Below are 19,108 nucleotides of genomic sequence, written 5' to 3'. Positions count from 1 at the left end.
CAAAATAATTTACCAAAATAATCACTTAATTGAGAAGGAGAGAAGGGCGAATATGTATAGGAAAAAAGGGTGGGCGGCTTCACAGGAGCAAAAGAAAATACAAACATTCACAACTTGAATAAAATAATGAAAATCCGTGAAAAAAAGAATTGTTTAAATTTAAATTCCCGCGAATTCACTTCACCGCGAAACACAAATTTAACTATACATCTTCTTCTTCTTAAAATGGTCGCTTGTCGCCTCCTGTACGAGAACCCCAACAAACAACAAAAATACATACTCCTTGAGTCGAGACACCCATTTACCGTCCCAATAGAAGTCCCAATACTCGATTATCCCCATGTGAATCGGCCAACTGAAGACGTGGTTCGAATTCCTCGACAAGCGAGTCGACGCCATGGAGAGATGGAATGACGATACGCCAGCTTCGAGGCTGTGCAGCATCTCTTCAGTCAAGAAGCCCGATGTTGTCTTCAAAGATAAGCGGGTTGTGAGGGCGCATCACACCGAGATGGCCTTCTGCCCTCATTGCAATCAACCAGGACATGAGCTGTTCCAATGCGACCGATTCAAAGCCCTTCCCTGTGCCGACAGGAGGGCATTCGTAGCTGGTAACAAGATTTGTTACAATTGTATGCGTCCAAATCATACAGTGCGAAATTGTACTTCGAAGTCGACCTGCAGGTTCTGCAACAAATCTCATCATACTTGGCTTCACCCGGAAGATACTCCAGCTGTGGCTAGTGTGCCAGCAGCACTGACGAATACTGTATCTCAAGCTGATATCGATTCAGCAGCTGAGGAGATTGCCACAGTCACGACACATCATTGCACCACTCTAAAGCGTGCTCTGCTGCCCACGGCGCTGGTTCATGTAGCAGACAGAGACGGGAATCAGCAAGTTTGTAGGATTCTCATTGATGGAGGGAGTGAGTGTTCGTTGATTTCGGAATCTTGCGCTCAGAGACTGCGACTTCCCAGGAAGAACAAGAGAGTAGCTGTCAATGGAGCTGGTGAGACAGTCGTGGGCTACACTAGAGGTTTAGTGGTCATCAAGGTGACCTCGATGTGTCATCCGGAGGAGAGTCTTCAGGCGGAAGCTCTCGTGCTCAGCAAGATGACCTCCAAATTGCCAACGGAGCAACTTGTACAATCGATCAACTGGAAACATCTGCGAAATCTGCGCTTGGCAGATCCTCAATTCGATAAACCGGCGGAAATCGACATCATTCTGGGAGCTGAGTTTGCGATGGAGATAAATTGTCCGAACATCATCAAGGGAGGTGATGGAGCACCAGTGGCCCAAGAGACAATCTTTGGCTGGGTCGTCGGAGGGAAAATGTCGAGCATTGCGTCGAGTGTGAAGTCTTTTCACATGATGTTCGATGTGGACAAGATTTTCAAGGATTACTGGGCAGATGACTTGACAAAGAAGCCACTCATCGAGAACGAAGAACAATTCTGTGAGGAATACTTTGCAGAGACCGTCAAGCGCGACGCATCAGGCAGGTATGAAGTCAGGCTTCCGCTCAAGAGATCTCCAGACCTGCTGGGAGATTCTAAGCAAGCCGCTCTCGCACGACTTTCCGCGATGGAGCGAAAGTTCATGAAGGATCCACAATTCCGCCAGTTGTACGTGGACTTCATGAGGGACTATGAAGCAAAGGGTCATATGGAGCGCGTCCCACCGGAGGACGTCCAATCGTCGAAGCCCTCATACGTGATTCCTCACATGGCTGTGATGAGGCCTTCCAGCACTACAACCAAATTGCGAGTTGTATTTGACGCATCGTGTGCAATTAGACCACGAAATATCGCATTGAATGGTATCTTGGCCGTGGGGCCAAAGATTCAGCCCGATTTTGATGACTCTTCTCCTGAAATTCCGCACATTCCCGGTGGCATTTACTTCAGACGTTGAAAAGATGTACAGACAAGTTCGAGTCGCACCGGAGGATTGTGATCTTCAGAGGATTTTCTGGAGAGAATCCCGACATCAACCTGTTCAAATATATCGCCTTACAACTGTGACGTACGGAACAGCGTGTGCTCCATTTCTTGCCACTCGAGTGCTCAAGCAAATGGCACTCGACAACGCTGATGACTACCCAGACGCTTCAGAGGCTATTATCAACGGCTTCTATATGGATGATTTGCTCAGCGGAGCAATGAACATCGAGTCAGCCATTACATTGCAATCAGACATCCATCAGATTCTCGATTCTGGTGGATTTCCGCTCCGGAAGTGGGCGTCAAATGCACCGGAGGTGCTCCAGAACATCCCGCCTGAGCAGCAGGCGCTCACTGAGGAAGAAGTGTTGGCAGGCAACAAGTTAGTCCCACTTCTTGGGCTTCAGTGGCTTCCTGGTTTAGATCAACTCTCCCTGGTCATCGAGGACTTCGTAGAGGCATCAAGTAGGAGAGATTTGTGCGCTAGTGCGGCCAAAGTGTTCGATCCTCTTGGTTTTATTGCGCCAGTGACAGCCAAATTGAGGATGTTGACTCAATCACTGTGGGATGTAGACATTGATTGGGACGATCCACTCCCAGAGGACATCCGGAGGGAGTTTTTGATTATTCGAGCTCAGCTCAGCGATCTAACAAAGGTAAATGTACCACGTCTCATGATCAAGTCTCCTTCACAGATAAATCTTCATGGATTCGCTGACGCTTCGAGCAAAGGCTACGGAGCAGTAGTTTATGCCGTCTGTGTAGATGATAACTTACCTGGCCAGGCGATCTTCGTAGCCTCCAAGTCAAGAGTGGCTACTCGTCAGCCAGTCACAATGGACCGGCTGCATTTGAATTCAGCGTGCCTTCTGTGCCACTTGATAGAGAAGCTGACGAAGGATTTGGGCTCTACAGAAGTGATTGTGAAGGCCTGGACGAGTTCAGAGATTGCGCTTCAGTGGATCCAGCGCGAATCCAGCGAGTACAAGACATATGTAGCCAACCGATTGGAGCAAATCCACAAAATCATCCCAGGAAGTGTGTGGCAATGGACTCCGATCGCTGACAATCCCGCAAGTTGTCTGGCTCAAGGATTGACTCCTAAAGAGTTAATTCAACACCCTCTTTGGCGTCACGGGCCCAAATGGTTGGTTCAAGGAGAATCTCAGTGGCCGCAGAGGAAAGAGATTCCACATTCAGTGACAGGGGAAGAGAAACTTGTTTCTCAGACTCTATTCACTCAACATCCGATTGAATCAACTGAGTCGATTGAGTTCTTCAAGAGATTTTCATCAGCCGCCAAGTTAACTCGAGTGACTGCGCAGATGTTAAGGTGGCGAAACTTCAAGGAAAACCGTCATGCCTTTGGAATTGAGCTTACTGTCCAGGAAATAGCTCAAGCAACGATGATCTTGGTCAAGAAAGCTCAGCGTGAGTGCTTCGCTGAAGAAATACATTGTCTACAGCGCAACCAGCCCATCAAAGCAGGAAGTAAATTGTCTAAATTGGTGCCCTTTTTGGACGACTGTGGCGTTCTGCGAGTGAAAGGAAGAATTCAGAATTCAAGACTTGAATTCGAGGCACGTCATCCAGCGATTCTGTCCGGCGTTCATCCCTTCACTCTCAAGCTCATCGAAGCAGCTCACGTGTTTCATCTTCACGCGGGCACAGCACTCACACAAAGCATCATGAGAGCACAATACTGGATCATTGGTGAGCGTCGAAGTGTTAAGAAAGTGATCCATCAATGTATTTCCTGCTTCCGAGCTAAACCACGTCTGGAGCAGCCGCTCATGGGAAACCTTCCGGCTTACAGAGTGCGCCAAGCCAGAGCATTCATAAACACAGGGTGTGATTTCGCCGGGCCTCTCCAAGTGCGAGTCTCCAGACTTCGTAAAGCCATCGTGTGTAAAGCATACATTTGCCTATTTGTATGCATGGCCACTAAAGCCGTCCATCTGGAGGCTGTAAGTGATCTCTCCACCGAGGCGTTTCTGGCAGCTCAGAGACGATTCAGGTCAAGGCGCGGAATTTGTCAAAACATCTACTGTGACAATGCCTCAAACTTCGTCGGAGCCGTGACGTCTGTGGATCCAAAGGAAAAGCGCAAGCAACTTCTTCAGCATCAGCAACGGGTGATCAGATTCATGTCTGAGTCTGGGACGCAATTTCATTTCATCCCAGCATACTCGCCCACCTTCGGAGGCCTTTGGGAGCGAGGCATTGGGAACGTGAAGTTTCACCTGAAGAGAGTGTTGGGAGACACAATCCTGACGTTCGAGGAGTTGACGACGGTGTTGACGGAAGTGGAAGCTCTCCTGAATTCCAGGCCCCTCTGCCCATTGTCTTCGGAGCCTGACGATTTGGATCCTCTCACGCCAGCGCATTTCCTGGGCTCTTACGGGCCACCAATTGAGGTGCCTCCACTCGATACGCTGCCAGAAAAGCTCAATCATCTCACTCGTTGGAGATTTCTTCAGCGTCTGTCCCAGGAATTTGGGCGAAGGTGGCAAGCAGAGTACATCACCACCTTGCAGCAGCGGCCAAAGTGGAGTAAGACGACGGAGAATTTGGCCATTGGAGATCTTGTCCTGATCAAGATAGACAATCTGAGGAGCTTCGTTTGGTCTATGGGACGTGTCACGGAGATTCATCCAGGATCCGATGGAGTTGTGCGAGTAGTAACCGTTCGTACTTCATCTGGACTCACCAAACGGGCAGTCAACAAATTGGCCAAACTGCCTCTTCAAGATGAGTTGAAAGGAGACTCTCAACCGGAGGAAAATGTGGAGACTGGAAGAGAGCCGCCGTTTAGCTCTGCGGCTCACATGCCGCGCTGAGTGGAAGTCTGGAAGATCGCGGCCATGTTGAGTTGAGTTGAAGAGAGGAGAAGGCAAAGACGGCCACGCGACAGTGAGAAGAATTTAAAAAGTGAAATAAAGCGAAATATTGAACTAATATAGACAAGGTGTTGTTGTTAGTAGCAAGGCGAGTGAAGAAGGAGTGTGCTGGCAAGCAAAGCAAGGAGATTGCGACGTTTTGAAAGGGGAAATCCGGTCAATCGTGCCGGATTTATCATTCCCTTTTCAATTGCAGGTGGGACATTCACGCAGATAGACAAGAGAGTCAGGCGAATTCTAATCGTATCTTTTCCATTACAAAGGTGCGACAATCATGCAGATAAACTAGAGAGTCAGAAGGAGTCTAATCGTATCTTTTCCATTACAAAGGTAATCAAACCTCACATTTTCTATTAGCAATTTGAAGTGAAATAGGCAAATGTGAGTAAAGAAGATCTTGGTGATAATTTAGATTTCTTGTTTCTTTAGCAAAGACACACTTTTGAAGGGTCAATTTCTTGAGAAAAGATGGCAAATTGATCAGAAAACTATGCAATTCTTTTACAATGCTTTTACTTTTTGCGAATATGAAATAAGAAATTGATTTAGATATTGAAATTCTCCTTAAAGAAGCTATTTTAGTTCAAAAGGCTGATTTTTCACCTGAAATCTCTTTCTTCTGTTTGTTCATCAGGAAGCGCAGCGCGCGAGGACGCGAGCTCCAATGGCAATAAGACTGATGTAAATAGCATGGATACTTATCCGCCCCAGCAGACGGCCGCGTCCTCGTCCGCTGGCCAGCCGAATGTGCTCACGGACGCAGAGCTGGTGGATCCACTGCCCAGGAAGATACAGAGCACGGTGAATGCGCGCCTGAAGCACGATCTGTTCGTGTGCTGCGTGCTGGCCGTGATCTATCTCGGGTTGCACTACAGCACGGTGTTCACGGTGCTGCAGCCGGACCTCAATCCCGTGCTGCACACGATCGCCGGCGTCCTGGGCCTGGTGCTGCATTATCTGCTGCCGCAGATGCGCAAGCACTGGCCGTGGCTGTGCATGTCGCTGCCGATTCTGCGTCAGCACGAGTTTGGGCAGTTTGAGCCGCGCGGCGCGGCCAAAGTGATGTGGTTTGAGAAGTTTATCGTCTATCTGTGCATGCTGGAGAGGAATGTGCTGTATCCCATTGTCTTCATCGGCGCCCAAACGTCTGACTCTGTGCGAATTGTGGGCAAGTTTGGCATTTCGCTGGGCACTGTTTTTGTAGTGATTTGCGGACTGAAGTGTGAGTCAAATTGAATTTCAAGAAGTTGAAGAATTTCACCAATTGACATGCATTTTTTCAGGTGTTCGAAGCTCTTTCTCCGATCCAGCAAGTCAATACTTGATCCTCATCTTCTCAGTGCTCTTCTTTCGATTACATTCTTTTGATTACATTGCCTGCAGTGAAACTTTCCTCATCAACTACTTCTTCGTTTCCATTCTGTATAAGAAAACGTGCGATTTTCTTCTTAAGGTAAAGATCAACTTACTCTCCAATGGTTATTCTGTGGCAGTTTTTTTTGCTGAGATGAAGAATTCTTCGCTTTGCAGGTGCAATTTATCGTGACTTACATTGCTCCGTGGCAAATCACGTGGGGTTCAGCATTTCATGCCTTTGCTCAGCCCTTCAGTGTGCCACACTCGGCGATGCTCTTCGTGCAGGCGGGCGTCAGTGCGCTCCTGTCCACGCCACTCAATCCCTTCCTGGGCAGTGCAATCTTCCTCACGTCCTACGTGCGACCGATTAAGTTCTGGGAGCATGACTACAACACGCGTCGCATTGATCACTCCAACACGCGCCTCAGTTTGCAGCTGGAGCGCGATTTGGGCTCGGATAACAATCTCTACAGCATCTTCTACGAGCATCTCACCAGATCGCTGCAGCACTCGCTCTGCGGCGATCTGCTGCTGGGCAGGTGGGGAAATGTGAGTCAGGGTGATTGCTTCGTGCTGGCGTCGGACTATCTCAACTGTCTTTTTCACATCATCGAGCTGGGCAACGGGCTGTGCACCTTCCAGATGCGCGGCCTGGAGTTCAGGGGCACATACTGCCAGCAGCGCGAAGTGGAGGCGATCCCTGAGGGTGTGGAAGAGAACAGAGGTGAGTTGAATGAAAGTGAGGGGAAGAAAAAGGGAGATGATTTGTGGATTTCCTTGCAGACTGTTGCTGTTGCTCTCCTGGTCATCTGCCCTTCATACTCAGCGTCAATGCCATGTTCTCAACACGTTGGCTGGTGTGGCAAGTTGTGGCGGCACAGTATATTCTCGAAGGATACTCAATATCTGACAATTCGGCTGTGGCGACGCTCCAAGTCTTCGAGTTCCGGCGAGTTCTCATCACGTATTATGTGAAGGTGGGACAATTTATTACTGCTCTTTGTTTTCTGATGGTTTTCATGCTCTTCTCGATCACTTTGCAGAGCATAATCTACTACACAATTCAGTCGCAGAAGCTGGACGAGTGGCTAAATTCGCAGGCAATTCAGGAAGCGCTGCAGAGCACAACAGAGCGACAATATGTGGACTTGGATCCTGTGTTCTATCACAATCTGGATGAGAATTATGACTTCCGGTCGTCGGGCATCACGCGGAATAGCTTCTGCAGCGTGTATCTCGGGTGGATTCAGTATTGCTACAAGCAGAAAAGGAAGAGAGAGGCAAGCAGAGCTTCAGGTCCATGGTCAGCGACGCAGTCACAAAAGTGAGTTGGAATTTTTCAAGATTTATGTGCATAATTTTGCATAGAAAAGCTCAGATTTCCCCGTGAAAGAAAATTACATCCATTAATCATGTGAGAAGCAATTTTTCACTGAAAACTAATTTATACTTTTCATCACTTTTGCACTCACTTTTCTGATAATAAAGGTCAGAGGAAAGAGAGAGAGAGAGAGATTAAATTGCAATTAACATCCTTTGCCGCACATTCTTGACTTCTGACCATTGATGGGGTTTAATTGAAAAATCAATTTCCATTTCCCTTTTTCAGTTTGTCGGACAACAAGATGAGTCACTAAGAGGTCAAGGAGAGTGGCAAAAGCAGCGAAGAATCATCGCATATTGTGGTGAGAAATCTGATATAATAATGTTTCACAGTCATTTTTTTTTTCGCCGTTTCACAACTTTATTTACAAGCTGTCCGAGGACATTCAGTAAAGGTAATCACATAGGGGAACATCACAATGTTATAGTGGGAATGAACAACCAATGCTGACATTACCATGGAAAACTCACAAATTTATAATACTTATAAATCTGGGATCCAACGAGACGGAAGGTCAAGAGGATCGACACGTTTAAGACGCCGGTATCTCCTGGTGGTAGGCAGGCGAGCGGCAAGGGTATTAGGATGGACTTCCAGTTGGTGGATATAGCGGGGGCTGAGCCGTAGAATTTGCTGTTTGACATTCAGGCTTGAAGATCTCTATGGATAACTTCGTTAGTCACATACCAGTCAGCATTTGCTAGTCTCCGCAAAACTTTAGACTGGTAGCATTGAAGCATTTTTAAGTTGGTCTCGCTGGCAGAGCCCCAAATCTGGATACCGTAGGTCCAGATTGGAACAATCATGGCCTTGTAGAGCATCACTTTAGAATGCAGAGACACACTCGATCTCTTACCGACGAGCCAATAAAGGGAGCTCATTTTCAGCTTCATCTGCTGGATTTTCGCTTTGATATGGCTTTTCCATGTGAGTCGCTTGTCTAGATGAAGGCCAAGGTACTTGACTTCAGGTTTCTGAGGAATTAGATTAGATTTAGATTAGATTAGAAATGGGGGTGGTACAAGAAATCTTGCTCCACGGCATCCAGGCCATCTGACGGGCCTTTTATGCATCCCCAGGAAAATTTTCCCATTTTAAGGGCCAAGACCCAAAGCTAACCAGTCATCCAGTTACCTTTCAGACGGTAACAGCTTTGGCCTGTGACTTTCATTGATATCTTCTTATTTTATTTATGTCGTCCCTTCTTCCCCCCGGTTATCCTCTGATTTTTTCCCACTCAGAGGGCAAGGCTTTTCAAGTGAGCCAGTCAAATGCACAGACTAGCAGAGCTTGGCCTTGGGCGTGATTGCAGACGATATCGCTTATTTACAAGCGACACCAGTCTGGTAGTGTGCCCATCTATATGTAAGGACAGATGCGAAATACACTTTCATAGAAGTTTCTACTTCAGTTGGAACATTTAACAGCAACCTTATTTGGGCTGGAATTTTATATTTGCCATTGAAAGGCTTAATATTTTTCGCATCTGCTGTGTTCGATCATTTGCAAGTGATGGGGATCGAACACACGACCGTGATGTTCTCAGTCTGGCTCTCTACCGACTGCACCACGGCCGCCTTTTTCTGAGGAATAGTCACGTTGTTAATGCTGACTTTTGGGCAGGATCTGCGTTTTAGGGAGAAGGAGACGTGTACGGATTTCCCTTCATTTAGTCTCACTCCCCAAAGGGCGAACCACTCGGCCATGGTGTTCAAGTGGGTCTGCAACTCTCGAGAAGCAGTGTTCATGTTGGCATGGGTTGACATGATGGCTGTATCGTCAACAAACGTGGCCATTTGGACATCCCGAGAGGTGGGCAGGTCAGCCATGAACAGCATGTACAGCGTGGGCCCAAGAACGCTGCCCTGCGGGACCCCAGCCCGGATGAAGCGCCTAGATGATAGAGCTGAGTCTACTTTTACGAAGAAGGCTCTTTCGGTGAGATAAGACTCCAAGAGACCGTGAAATCTTGTAGGAAGTTTTCCGCGGATTTTGTACAGCAACCCCTCATGCCATATCTTGTCGAAGGCCTGGGCTATGTCCAGGAACACAGCAGAGCAGTATTTCCCAGCGTCGAGGGCTTCCTGGATTGTTGCGACCACGCGATGAACTTGCTGCACTGTGGAGTGCCTGGCCCTACATCCAAACTGGTGATCAGGTATAAGCTTAAGAGCTCTGATGGCGGGAAGGAGGTCGTTTAAGATGACTCGCTCGCATAACTTGGACAAAATTGGTAAAAGGCTTATGGTCGGTAGGAAGAAGCCAGGGAGATGTCCTTTCCAGGTTTAGGAATCATTCGTATAGTTGCCACTTTCCAGGATTGAGGAAAATGACCCGACCTGAACACTGCATTGAAGATGTATGCAAGCAACCTTACGCATATCTCGGGTAGGCATTTAATCATTTTGCCGCTAATGCCATCGATTCCTGGAGCCTTCTTCACATTAATGGATGTGGTATAGTGTGTTACCTGAAGGGTGTAAACGAAGATGTTAGAGATTGTTGCGTGCGTGATAGCGTGAATGGTTGACTGTGTTTTTACCTGAAGCAAATGGAATGAATGTTGAATGAATCTGTCCTCAATGACTGAGACTCTGTATGATTGCTGTATTACCTGGAAAGAGAGTGAGGTTAGGTATGGCTTGAATGACCAAATTCCTCCTCTCTGTTGTGGATGATTTGAGGGATAAATTCACTTGATTGATATTTCACGTTATTTATTTAACTAATAAAGAATAATAAAAATAACTTCAATTGATTTGTATATAGTAAAAAATGATGAAAAATGTGGAGTGTCTTCGGCGTGGCGTGTGAATTCTTGAGCGTCCAAACCGGAAGAGGGTGAACATAGGCGCATTATGTTGTCGGCTTGCGCGCGATAACATCCTGGCCGGGTGGAATCGCATTGAAAAGCGATTTCAAAGAATCCACGGAAGGTGAATCCTTTGGTAGGGGGCAGATCTTGGGCAGTGCGCGCTGCGTGATCCCCGTGGGCGTTTGTAGAGTGAACATCCTGATCAAATTGTCTTCACCAGGATGCACCTTGATGACACGTCCTGTTGGCCACTTGAGGGGTGGCAAATTGTCATGTTTGATGAGCACCAGATCGTTGATTTCCACAGGTGAACTGATAGTCATCCACTTGTTGCGTGGCTGAAGAGTATGTAGATATTCCTTGTGTCACCTTCGCCAAACATGCTCAACGATCTGCTGGACTTGTTGCCATTGTCCCAAGTGATTGGTGGGAAATTGAAGAAGGTTGGGCTCTGGGATAGCCCTGAGTGGAGTCTCCGTTAGCGGGCCCAGAATGAGAAAATGACCCGGCGTGAGTGGTGAAAAGTCCCTGGGATCGTCCGAGAGACTGGTGAGCGGCCTAGAGTTGAGGATTGACTCGATCTGGGGGACTAATGTGAGCATCTGTTCCTGGTTGAGTCTGGTGTCGCCGGCTACTCTGCGCAAATGTGTTTTGAATAACTTGACTCCAGATTCCCAGGAGCCACCGAACGTAGGACTTGCTGGAGGAATGAAGTGGAATGTAATCCCACGCTCCGCTGCTGCGTTGAGAATTTCATTTTGGGATTGCTCCGTGATGAACAAGTCCTTGAGCTCCTTCAACTCTCTGTTGGCGCCTACGAAATTAGTGGCATTGTCGCAATAAATGTGCGACGGAATTCCGCGTCTGGCCGTGAATCTTTTGAGGGCAGCGATGAAGCCTTCCGTGGTGAGAGATTCGACCAGTTCGAGATGAATGGCCCTTGTTGTGAGGCAGATGAACACCGAAATGTACACCTTTCGTGGCGCTCCTGTGCGCGTGAATGGCTTGAGCAGGAACGGCCCACAAAAGTCCACTCCCGTATGGGTGAAGGCGCGGGATTGACGCACCCTGTTGCCCTGACAGTCACTCATCAGCTGCTCCGTGCCTCTCGGACGAACCTTGAAGCAATTGTGGCATTTGCGGGCGACTCTCTTCGCCACTGTCATCCCATGGACAGGCCAGAATTCCATCCTCATGGCACTGAGGAGAAGATGGGGACCACCATGGAGAGTGGTACGATGGAAGTCACTTGCCACCAGATCTGTGAGATGATGTTTGGCTGGCAACAAGAGTGGATGTTTGTGGTCAAATGTGGTGTCCGCGCGCCCAATCCTGCCCCCTACACGAAGCATTCCCTTGTCGTCCAGGAAGGGATTTAGTTTGCGGACGCTGGAGTCCTTGGAGATCGTCTTCTTGAGTGTGAGATCGTGTATCTCCTCGGCGAAAGATTGCGCCTGGACGGCCCTGATGAGAATGTCCTTGGCTGTTGCCAATTCCACTGTACTGAGAGATCCGCGATCGATCTGATTACGCTTGTATTTGTTTATGATGAAGCGCGCGAACCTCGTGAGAATTGCAACTGCTCTCACAAGCCTCGGAAATGATGAATATCTGAAGATGATGTTCCAAAGCGGATTAGACACATGCAAATGAGCACATACCTTGATCTCCTCAAGCTGGTCTTCAGAGATGTCGTCTGGGGTGTTCTTGTGAGTGAACGGAGGCGGTATGTCATCGAATATCCAGTCAGGTCCTTGTTCCCAAAACTTCTCGTGGATGAGAGCGTCTGCCTTGACGCCTCTGGATGCGAGATCTGCTGGATTATGTTCTGATCTCACATGGCCCCATGCTGAAGCCGGCAGCGCTGATTGAATCTGCGTGACGCGATTCCGGACAAAAGTCTTCCATCGATTGGCATCACCAGTGATCCAGTGAAACGCCACAGTAGAGTCGGAGAAGACTCGGATCTCGCTGACATCCATCGTGAGTGCTGTTTGCACTTTCTTGAGCAGTCTGACGAGGAGAATGGCACCACAGAGTTCAAGTCGCGGAATTGATTGAGCTTTGAGAGGTGCGACACGAGTTTTGGCTGCGATCAAATGACTGCTCACTCTGTCACTGTGGTCATGTGTCCTCGCGTAGATGCATGCAGCATATGCATCTTGTGATGCATCACAAAACCCATACAGCTGTAGTTGTTTGACGTCTTCGAGTTCAGTGAACCTTCTCGGGAAGCTGAGAGTTGCCAGCTTGCGGATTTCCTCCTGATAGGAAACCCAATTGTCTCTCAACTGATCCGCAAGCGGTATGTCCCATTCCAGTCGTTCCTTCCACAGTGTCTGCATGAAGATCTTGCCGCTGATCGTGACTGGAGACAAAAGGCCCAATGGATCGTAAACTCGTGACATGTTGGAAAGTACACTGCGCTTGGTGATCTCTCCATCCTTGAGACCTATCTTGAATGAGAATGTGTCTGTGTGTGGGTGACACTGTAGGCCGAGTGTCGAAATGGCGCCTCCTGAATCGAACTCCAAGATTGACTTGGTTTCTCTGTCTTCAGTGGGAACCCTCTCAAGCACCTCCTGACAGTTCGATGACCACTTCCTGAGGGAAAAGCCACCTCCTCGGAAAAGACCCGACAATTCCTCCTGCAGCGTGACCGCCTCCTCAACTGACTGTGCGTCCGTGAGTAGATCGTCCACATAGAAATCCCTTGCGGCGATTTCTCTTGCATGAGGGTAATTTCCGCCATCATCCTTCAGCAGCTGCTGCATGCAACGAGTGGACAAGTATGGAGCACTGGCCGTGCCATATGTGACTGTCGTGAGGAGATATGTTTGCAGTGGCTTCTCTGAACTGTCACGGTAGAGAATTCTCTGGAGATTCTGATCGTCCTCGTGCACCCTGACTTGCCGGAACATCTTCTCGATATCGGCCTTGATTGTGATGTTGTGCTGGCGATATCTGACCAGGATGTCGAACAATTCCTCTTGTGTACGAGGCCCAATCTTCAGAATTGAATTCAGTGAAAGACCTGATGTTGTCTTGCAGCTCGCGTCGAAAACAACGCGAACCGGAGTGGATGAAGAGGACATCTTGACCACAGCATGGTGTGGCAGATAATACTCTGGCCGGGATGAGACGTAGTCTTCCGGGAGTATCCTCATGTGGCCCAGCTCCAGGTACTGGCTCATGAAGTTGCTGTAGTGTTCCTTCAACACGGGATTTGACTTGAGTCTCTTCTCCACCTGTCTGAAGCGCTGTTCTGCGATGAATCGTGAGCTTCCCAAATCGCCTTCATTCTCTCGTGTGGGAAGTCTGACGATGTAGCGCCCCTCAGAGTCTCTCGCTGTTGTGGCGGCGAAAAAGTCTTCGCACTCAGACTCCTCAGTTGTCAGTGAAGTTGCCTCTTGCCCGATCTCTTCAATCTCCCAAAACTTGCTGACCAACTTGTGCAGATCATCTGTCATTGTGGCAAAACTGAAGAACGTGCTGAGTGGCTGTGCGTTGTGGGAACGACTCCATGCACCCTGAACAACCCAGCCAAATGCAGTCTCCAAGAGGGCTGGGGAATTGTCCTGAAGATGACCTGAACGCCTCGCTCGTGCGTCGAATTCAGCGCCCAGCAGCAAGTCAATTCTGCCCGGAGTCATGAACTGTGGGTCAGCCAGTGTGATGTAATCGGGAATCTTCCAATCCAGCTCCACGTAATCTGCCGGGAGCTCATCCACTACCTTGGGGACGACCAGGAAGTCGGCCACCATATGAAATTGTTGATCAGTGGATGTGATGTGAAGGCCAGCTGACTGATTGACGTTAATAGAAGCCGCATTGACTCCTGAGATCTGGCGGGCTTCCTCCTGTCGCCTAGGGATTTTAAGCTTGTCCAGAAAGCACTTGGTGACAAAGTTGACTTGGCTGCCTGCGTCCAACAATGCCCGGCATCTGTGTAGCTTCCCGTTGGCTCCTCTGGCGAGGACTTGGACCGTTGGAAGCAATGTGTTTTGAGCCACTCGTGTGGCGAACGTCTGTCTGTCCGAGCTACTTGAACTCTCGGCTGCTGCAGGAACGTCTACTGTGGTGAGGGCATTTCGTGACGATGATGGCTTCGCCTGTGAATTCACTGGTGTGACTGGGTTGGGATCTGATTGCTGTCCCTGAGTCGGCGCCTTCTGAACACAGGCGTCGTGGATGAGTGAGTTGTGATGCTGACGGCAAACGCGGCAGGAGCCACGATCGCAATCAGTATGTTGTGGACTTAGGCAGTTGGTACACATCTGAAGCCTGCGAAGCGTCTCCAGCCTCTGCAATGGTGTTTGGGCCAGAAACTTGTCACACTTCCAGGCGTGATGGACGACAGCCTTGCAGACCTTGCAAGTCTCATTGTTCGCATTTCAAAATGACGACTGCTTCTGAGACTTGTTGTTGGATTGTGTCATGGGCTTCTTCTGAGCTGGCTGAGATGTGGAGCTGGTGGAAGACTTCTGCTTGGAGACGTTTTCCAACTCATCACAACGCCTCGAGAGGAAATCGCTGAACTCTTGCCATGTGGGTAAAGTCCCCTGAGTTGCCTCGCATGCCCAGAGTTCCTTTGTGTCAGGATCCAGAGTTTGCGACGCAAAGTGGACCAACCAAGCATCCTTGCTGGACGCTCCCATGTTCTCAGCTCCGAGAATTGCCTCCTCGTACGTGCTGTGAAGCTTTCGCAGCTTGTCCGCATCTGCCACTTTAAGCTCTGATTGTGAGAAGAACCGAGTGAAGTACTCCTTGATGATACTCTTGGGCTTGTTGAATCTCTTGATGAGAAGACTCCAAGCCTTCTCGTAGTTGCTCTCTGAGACGGTCAGATGGCTGATGATCGCGTTCGCTTCTCCGGTGAGAGACATCTTCAAATATTGAAACTTCTGGATGACCATCAGATTCTTGTTCTCTTGAACGGTGCACTTGAAGAAATCGTAGAAAGCGGGCCACTCTGAATAAGCACCGTGAAACGTCTTGAGATGTAGCTCAGGAAGTTTGACGTGAGCCTTTGTGTCAGGCTTCTTCTCCCGCTCACTCATGAGTGTCGTCAGCGTCTGACTGTGATGTGTGAGCATCCTATCGACCATCGCAAGTATGTCGCTCTGTGTATTCGCAGTGCCTGCGGGGGACTGGCTGTTGAGGTGAATGCGAATCTTGAACTCCAAATTGTCGCATTTATCCATGAAATCACTCGTTCTCGCCTCCTCCTTAGCAATCTCATCTGCATCCGTCAAGCCCCTTCTGAATTGCTCCTGTAGCCCAAGAAATTTGTCTCTCTGGCTGTCCACGTAGTCCAATTTAGCCTTGAGGAGCGCAAGAGTCTCCGGTTGCCGTAGTTGCTCTGCTGTTAAGCCCTCAACGGTTTGATTGAGCTTTGTGAGCTGAGCGTATACGGCTGCCCGCTTCTGAATCAACGACATTCTGCTCCACTGCTGAGATGGGTGAGTGAGAACAGTCCCTGACCGGGATGACGCCTGATTGAAGTGATAAAACCCCCGCTTCCGCCAATTGCACTTGATCGGACCACGTACGTGAGGAACGTGGTGGCTTGAACACGCACTGGATTGCTAACCGTAGAGGTGCCAATCCTTTTGCACAGTCACTGGTCACTTTCCCTCGAAGGACCAGAATGGTATAGTGTGTTACCTGAAGGGTGTAAACGAAGATGTTAGAGATTGTTGCGTGCGTGATAGCGTGAATGGTTGACTGTGTTTTTACCTTAAGCAAATGGAATGAATGTTGAATGAATCTGTCCTCAATGACTGAGACTCTGTATGATTGCTGTATTACCTGGAAAGAGAGTGAGGTTAGGTCTGGCTTGAATGACCAAATTCCTCCTCTCTGTTGTAGATGATTTGAGGGATAAATTCACTTGATTGATATTTCACGTTATTTATTTAACTAATAAAGAATAATAAAAATAACTTCAATTGATTTGTATATAGTAAAAAATGATGAAAAATGTGGAGTGTCTTCGGCGTGGCGTGTGAATTCTTGAGCGTCCAAACCGGAAGAGGGTGAACATAGGCGCATTATGTTGTCGGCTTGCGCGCGATAACAGGATGATTTAATGAGGGCTTTGAGGGCTGTGATTGAGCACTTGATCGAAGAATCCGGTGGTGGAGGCGATGAGTCACTTATAAGCGAAAATTTGGCTTGAGGAGCAGAGAAAACATTTTCCAGGTGCGAAGCGAACAACTCAGCCTTCTCCTCGCTCTTCCTAGCCCAGTCCCCACTATCAAGTCTCAGTGGAGGATCAGGGATCTTCGGTCTTTTCAACTTGCGAGCTGCTTTCCACAGGGAACAGTCTGAAGATGCGTCGGGCGACAAGCCACTGAGATATCTCTGTAGACCCCTTTCTCGGGCATCACTCAGAGCAGATTTGAGCTCTTTTGTTAGGGTGTTCAGCAGCGTCTTGTCCTTGGGATCTCTTGACAGTTGGAATTTTTTTCGCTGAGCTCGCTTTTGGGCCAAGAGATCACGAATTGGCTTGGAAAGGCCACTCGATCCTCTGTTGATAATCTCCTTGGCAGGCGGCGTAGAGTCACGAGCGGCATTGCATAGTAGCTCCGTAAAGGATTCGACGGCCTGGTCAATATCCGAGGAGGATTTCAGCTTCCAATTCAAACTACATCTCTCCGAGAGCAGTTTTGAATATTTTTTCCAACATGTTCGAGAGTTCGTGATAGGCACTGTTTCACAGTCATTGAGACTGACTTTTTCCTTGGCTTGCAGACTAAGGATTCGGCGCTGGTGTCTCTCTGTCTGGCGCTGGGCATTCTGGCGCGAAGGACTCTCGCCACGGCCAGTCACAGTTCCTCCAGCGGCGTGGAGTTCTTCCTGCACGGCCTGCATGCGCTCTTCAAGGGTGATTTCCGCATCACGTCGCACAGAGACGAGTGGGTGTTCGCCGACATGGATCTGCTGCAGAGTGTCGTGGCACCGGCGCTGCGAATGTCGCTGAAACTGCATCAGGATCACTTTCAGAACCCTGATGATTACGAGGACAAGGCGGCGCTGTACGAGGCCATCAGTATTCACACGCAAGGGCTGGTGATCTCGCACGAGGCGGACCCGCTGTGGCGCAACGCCGTGCTGCGTGGCGTGCCAAATCTGCTGGCGCTGCGACACGTGATGGAGATGGATCGGATGAGTATCGCGTGATTATACTGGCGAAGCGCTATCTCAGCTTCAGGGTGATCAAGCTGAACAGGGAGTGTGTTCGTGGATTGTGGGCTGGACAGCAGCAGGAGCTGATCTATCTGAGGAACAGGAATCCGGAGCGTGGCAGTATTCAGAATGCGAAACAGGCGCTGAGGAATATCATCAATTCCTCGTGTGATCAGCCGATCGGCTATCCGATCTACGTGTCTCCGCTCACGACATCGTATGCGGAGACGAATGAGCAGCTGTGCAGCATCGCCGGCGGCTCTGTGAGTGTGAAGAAGATCCGAAATCTCGTGCTGGACGTGTGGAGTCGCGTGCGACAGCGCTGTCGCGAAGGCTGCAGCAGTGGCAGCGCCATTGACAGCGACATGGGAGACATCCAGGGAGTGTACTACAATGCCCAGGTGCCGCACAGTGTCACCACGATTGGCGGCGTGGGCATCAGCAGCGGCGGCAGCGGCACATTGGCCTATGGCAGTCAGAATCTGTCCGTGAGCGGCGCCACGACGCGCGGCAGTTTCGCCAGCATGGGAAAGCTCACGAGTTCCACTCTGCTGGCGGGAATTCTCAACAGGGATCGCGACATGGAGCGCGAAGCCGTCCGGAGTGGCGCCAAGCGAGCGTCCAGTCAGTCCAGGATCAGTGAGCGAGAGCGTCGCGCCACACTGCCGGCCACGTCTTCCTCGTCGTCCAGCACGCGTGATGTGTGCAGCAAGGAGATGCTGATGGGCAGCACAAACTCGTGTCTGAAGCATCAGGAATCGATGGACTTTGGCGCGACCAAGAGTGCCAATCTCAACACGCGGAAGAGCAACAGTCACTGTCCGTGGAGTCGCGCGAGATTCGCCACTTCTTCAATCAAACTCGGCAGCAGCTCATCCGCAAGGATGTAACCGCGTCCACGAGCGACACACACAAGTAGCAGCTCGATGTGTACATTATGCATATGTATTAAAGTTAATAAATAAATAATAATTTATTTCAAGTTCCAATATTGTCATATTTCGTTTTTTTACCCTTTTTTCTAATTACCTGTCTTTTCTCTACCGCAGTGTCCAAACTGCCACAAAAGCAAACAAAATAAATGAAAGAAAACGAAGACAAAGGAATTATTACAAAAATAATATTTATTGATAAGGAAAAAATTCAATCAACTGTGTGCTCTTATTTTAAATTTTAACATTCTTCATTGAAAAAATTAAATCAACTGAGTGCTCTTATTTTAAATTTAACATCCATAAACATTGAAAAAATTCAATCAACTGAGTGCTCTTATTTTAAATTTAACATCCTTAAACTGAAAAAATTCAATCAACTGAATGCTCTTATTTTAAATTTTAACATTCTTCACTGAAAAAATTCAATCAACTGAGTGCTCTTATTTTAAATTTTAACATCCTTGAACATTGAAAAAATGAAATCAACTGAATGCTCTTATTTTAAATTTTAACATTCTTCACTGAAAAAATTAAATCAACTGAGTGCTGTTATTTTATATTTTAACATTCTTCATTG

At 48.6% G+C, this 19,108-nt stretch overlaps 3 protein-coding genes across 3 annotated transcripts; all 3 read left to right on the top strand.

Moving 5' to 3' along the window:
* Positions 1–397: 397 nt before the first annotated feature.
* Positions 398–1,921, top strand: LOC132262697 (uncharacterized). The gene has a single exon (XM_059762042.1). The coding sequence runs from the start codon at positions 398–400 to the stop codon at positions 1,919–1,921; it is 1,524 nt and encodes a 507-aa protein (XP_059618025.1).
* A 4-nt stretch (positions 1,922–1,925) lies between these two features.
* Positions 1,926–4,790, top strand: LOC132262687 (uncharacterized). The gene has a single exon (XM_059762031.1). The coding sequence runs from the start codon at positions 1,926–1,928 to the stop codon at positions 4,788–4,790; it is 2,865 nt and encodes a 954-aa protein (XP_059618014.1).
* Positions 4,791–5,540: 750 nt separating this feature from the next.
* LOC132262678 (protein pecanex-like) lies at positions 5,541–18,486 on the top strand. Its single transcript, XM_059762019.1, is given in 7 exon segments — positions 5,541–6,072; positions 6,134–6,303; positions 6,381–6,930; positions 6,990–7,183; positions 7,250–7,495; positions 17,168–17,561; positions 17,564–18,486. Coding segments are annotated over 7 exon segments (3,009 nt in total).
* Positions 18,487–19,108: the final 622 nt, after the last annotated feature.

The sequence above is a fragment of the Phlebotomus argentipes genome, unplaced genomic scaffold, assembly GCF_947086385.1.
Source record: "Phlebotomus argentipes unplaced genomic scaffold, Phlebotomus argentipes genome assembly contig_9, whole genome shotgun sequence".
NCBI classification, from domain to species: domain Eukaryota; kingdom Metazoa; phylum Arthropoda; class Insecta; order Diptera; family Psychodidae; genus Phlebotomus; species Phlebotomus argentipes.
The sequence above is the reverse complement of the archived record's forward strand: the minus strand, read 5'-3'. Positions and strand labels throughout refer to the sequence as shown.

Coding starts and splice junctions, on each gene's coding strand:
- LOC132262687 (XM_059762031.1), top strand. CDS start 1,926: ATGTACAGACAAGTTCGAGTCGCACCGGAGGATTGTGATCTTCAGAGG.
- LOC132262697 (XM_059762042.1), top strand. CDS start 398: ATGGAGAGATGGAATGACGATACGCCAGCTTCGAGGCTGTGCAGCATC.